A 4,442-nucleotide genomic window follows, 5' to 3' on the forward strand; every position below is an offset into this window, starting at 1 on the left:
GAAAAATTGTTTTCACCATTAAATCCATTGCGACGAGATCTTCAAAACTAGATCTCACATCGATATCTTTCGATAACTTTTTTTGGGTTAAAAGTTGCCACGTCCATTGCACATAAATTGCCATGATGATTACACTGAAGTTGCCATGATATATTTCATCTACTTTTTCTTCTAAGTTTAAAGCAAACTTTTACATGTTATAAAAAAGGAAAGTAACAAACTAAACTTGCCATGATGAATTACGAAGATTTTCCATGATCCATGAAATAATTTTGACATGGTTGACATGTAAAAAAGAAATATGTTGTTAATTACTTTAAAAATGCATGACTAGCTCAAATTTGCCATGAACCATAAACTAAAATTACCATTGTGAATTACTTACATTTGTCATGATACATGCACTAAAATTTGTCATCGTTCATACAAAAAATATTTTTCAAGTTCAAATACTTAATTTGCCATGGTCAAAATAATAAAATTGACATGATCTATAAACTCAGTTTGCCATGATGAATTACTAAAAACAACCATGATCCATGAAATGAATTTTCCGTGGTTAATTCCAAAATTTTCCATGTAAAATTAAAAAAAATGCCATGAAAAATAGTTGAAATACAATGATAGCTTTAAATCTAGAGAAAAACTAGATGAAACATGTCGTAGTAACTTTATTGTAAACACTATGACAACTTTAGCGTAAACATGTTGCAACTTGTGGCCTCAAAAAAATTGTCGAAACATATCAATATAGAATTTAGTTTTGAAGATCTCGTCGAGACGTATTTATTGGTGAAAAAAGATTTTTAATTAGAATTTTTATTTATGAGATAAATCATTTTTTTAATTTTAAAAATAAAAAAGATTCTATTGATGTCATATATTTGATGTGGCAAGATGAATGGTTATGAAGGCGTATGAACCATGTTGACTAGTGTCATACGTGTGGGCGTTACTATTTCTGATATATTTTTTTGAAAGAAAGGGGTCCCCCCGTCCCATTTTATTAAAATGAAGCAGACCGAAGTAACAACCAACCAGGCATGACAAAACAAAAGCATGTCCTGAAAGCCAGGCTAAAAAACATCCCTAAAACAAACCAACACCAGAAACCTAGCATCTGGATTAAACATCTATTACAGATCACATGAAGAGAAAGTTAATCAGGGCCCTGGCTCCATACGATCCTCAGCAGCTCTCCCCGATGTTTGTCTAGCAGCAAAACGAATCTCCTCGGTACTTCCACTTGAACAGCATCGCAGAGAACCCGCCATTGTTGCAAAATCCCTCTTAGTTTGACAAGAACACAGCCCAGGCCTCTCCAAGTGCGTCCCTAGAAGCAAAATCCATTCCGTAATGTTCAAATGCTCCATAAGGAGGCAGCAACAATCAAATTAAGCATAGGTTTTTTCTTGTTCAACTTCCACAAGAAAGATACATCATTAAATCATTGAATTCTACTCCTATCAAAAAACTCAGCTATAACAGACCAAATGCTACCAGCATTGGTAGAATCAAAGAAAATATATGTAAAAAGGAAAAGTCACACGATTGAAGCCGTATCCGCTCCGAACCTGGCCACTCCACCCACCGGGCCAGAGACGGAATTCGGCGAGCCTGGCCCACGCGGTTAAATACGGCACTCCCTCTCGGTGAAACGACGGCGTAATGTCATCTTCTATTCTTCCATCTCGCGGCCGCGGGGGCCAAGGCGCCGGCGGAGGAGTTCATCTGAATTCGCCCGTGAGTCTCCCCTCCCCAAACTCCGGATCTCGTTCTCTCTCCCTCCATCTGCATTTCTGTAATCGCGCTTCCTCTGCATTCCGCGCCTTGATCCCGTATCGCAGGGAACAGCAGTCATGCATACGTTAGGGTTGCAACGTGCAAGGGAAAAAAACTCCAATCCGTGGGAACCTATAGTACGTATGAAATTCTGTCGAGTACGAAATATTGGCGGGGGGCTATGACTAGGTAGCAGTACGATATCTTTTTTTTATTTGTGTATAATTAGGTTCAGAGATTGTGGATCAGGATTGTTTGATATGAACCCCTTGGGCAGTCATCATATAAATAAAGAGGGACAATGTTGAGGGCATAGCGATTTCCTCAGCTCCTGTTCTGGAACTTCTGATCCCACGATTTTTAAAAACTTCGTTCACTGATCTTGCTTTCATGTAATTTCTGCAGAGTTTATCAAGTTTCTGAATTCGTTCGACCTGCCAGTCCGCCAAATTGTTGACTGCAGAGAGATTTGGTAGCTCTCTCACTGTGGCTTCGACCGAAAGTCCCAAACCATGGCGATGCAGCCAGTAAAAAAGAAGAAATGCCTCTCCAGCCTGCCGCAAGAGATCATTGAACTGATACTTGTGAGGCTTCCTGTGAGCGATCTGCTGGGGTGCCGTGTTGTCTGCAAGCAGTGGGGTGGCATCATCCGGGATCCGCAGTTCACCATGGCACACCTCCGGCGTGCGCGGCCTCGCCCCCTTTTATTTTTCCAACGAGGCAGGGCTTCACGCAAGTCCTGCCCCAGCGAAGCAGTCCTCCTTGATGAGGCCTGGTCGCCATCAACACGGGATGTGCCAGTGATCGAGCCTGATGACTTCTTGTGCGCCTCGTGCAATGGCCTTGTTTGCTTGTACTCGGATAAATCAACCATCAAGATTGCCAACCTCGCCACCGGTGAAAGTATGCACCTCGCCAAGCCCGTCGAGTGCTCGACGGATGATCACCCATCTTTCTACAGCTTTGGTTTCAGTCCAGTTACAAATGAATACAAGATCGTGCACTTCCTTCCGGGCGAGGAGCGCCACCATGTTGGTGGTTCATTCAGTGTCATTCAAGTTTACACGCTGGGTGATGAGAAGTGGAGGGTTGTGAGAACTGAACAAGCTCTGAGCTTGCTCTATTTGAAACAAAGTGGGGTTGTCAACGCTGATGGAGCAATATACTGGCTAACCAAAGACCAAGAAAGCAGCTGGGGACGGGCCGTCGTATCCTTTGATCTCACAGATGAACGTCAGAAGTTAATACGGTTGCCCCAAGTTGATTTTGCAGATCCTGCATTTGGTAATCCGTTGTGTCGGATCACCGAGATAGATTCAGAGGTGTCTGTGGCTGCTGTTCAAACCAGAAGAGATTCTGGGCTTGCAGGGAGGCTGCATGTTTGGACACTTGACAACAAGGAGCAAAGTTGGACCCAGAAGTATGGTATTGAGTTATCAGCACTTGCCATTCCAGGACCACATTTCATCTACGGGGATAAGATTGTCATGCATAATGGCAATGGTGGCATCTATTGCCATGAATTGACGAGCCAGCGGTTTACGATTGACGTAACCACGTTGGTGAAGCTGTTAGATTCCAGCCCCCGCTGGTCCGGGAATATGCAATCCTATATGTATGTGAAGTCACTTGTGCGGTTGGATGCATACAAGAAGGCCGGTATCGTGCGCACGCGGAAGCGAAAAGAAGGTTGGAAATTGAAGAAGTGGGAGGCATGGGAACACGTCCATTCTGAGATACAGGAGCTGTGGAGATCCAGCCATCGTATGCAGCAAAGGATGCATGTATAATAGCTAAACTTCCCTTGTTAACCTATATGTTTCTTTACTGTTATTTGAGTGTGACACACTGAAATAATCCTTGTTGGCAGGAAATGGCACATGTGGTCGGCGCATCCATTAGTCTGAACTTGCCTGCCCCACCAGATCAGGTAAACTTATCCTTCTGCGTCGAATTGAAAGTTACCAAGATTTTTATACTTACATTGGATCAGCATTTTCTCAATTGATTTTGGAGTGAGGATTCTTAATTAGAACTGCCTGTCGTGAGTGTAGCAGGATAGCCCCCGCCGACGGCGGCTTAATTGGGTCGAGCAGTGGCGGGTGATGGAAATGCTGGAATCTCATTGGGATAGTTTGGATGCTCCGTCGAAGGTACGGTGTGGAGGTCTTCTTTGAGCAGAATCATTTTGCTGTTGTCGCTGTGATATTGTGAAATTGACAAGATTGACATATTATTTATAGGCCTTAGCCCAGGCAGTGGACGCAGCCTGTGACGAGAGAAAGCAGATGATCCTAGGGGCAGACCACGCAAAGGTTTGTGATGGTTCTAGCTTCTAGTTACTCTAGTAGCCTCGCTTGTTCTTTTTTATTTTTAAAAAGAAGGACCACCCTCGGCCTCTGTATTTGAATGATGCATGCATCCATGAGTAGCCTCCCTTGTTACTTGTTACTTTTCTAGCCTCATTTGCTCGGTATATAACTCATAGATTAATAACACTGCTTTACAGTAGAAAGTTTGAAAGCACGGTACAGGGTATTTTGATTCATCTTGAAAACATCGAAATTAAGCACACAAGAAGTTGAGACAATGCACCCTATGTGTTGATTTATTTACTTCAGCAAAGAGCCGGGGCCTTCCTGGTTCTTGAATTATTTGAA

General features: G+C 42.9%; 1 protein-coding gene across 1 annotated transcript; it reads left to right on the plus strand.

Moving 5' to 3' along the window:
• The first annotated feature begins 2,223 nt into the window (after positions 1-2,223).
• LOC123398302 (putative F-box only protein 9) lies at positions 2,224-3,959 on the plus strand. Its single transcript, XM_045092781.1, has 2 exons — positions 2,224-3,566; positions 3,840-3,959. Exons 1-2 carry the CDS (start codon positions 2,295-2,297, stop codon positions 3,957-3,959), a joined length of 1,392 nt encoding a protein of 463 aa, XP_044948716.1. The 5' UTR covers positions 2,224-2,294.
• Positions 3,960-4,442: the final 483 nt, after the last annotated feature.

Source organism: Hordeum vulgare, chromosome 5H (genome assembly GCF_904849725.1).
Source record: "Hordeum vulgare subsp. vulgare chromosome 5H, MorexV3_pseudomolecules_assembly, whole genome shotgun sequence".
Classification (NCBI taxonomy): domain Eukaryota; kingdom Viridiplantae; phylum Streptophyta; class Magnoliopsida; order Poales; family Poaceae; genus Hordeum; species Hordeum vulgare.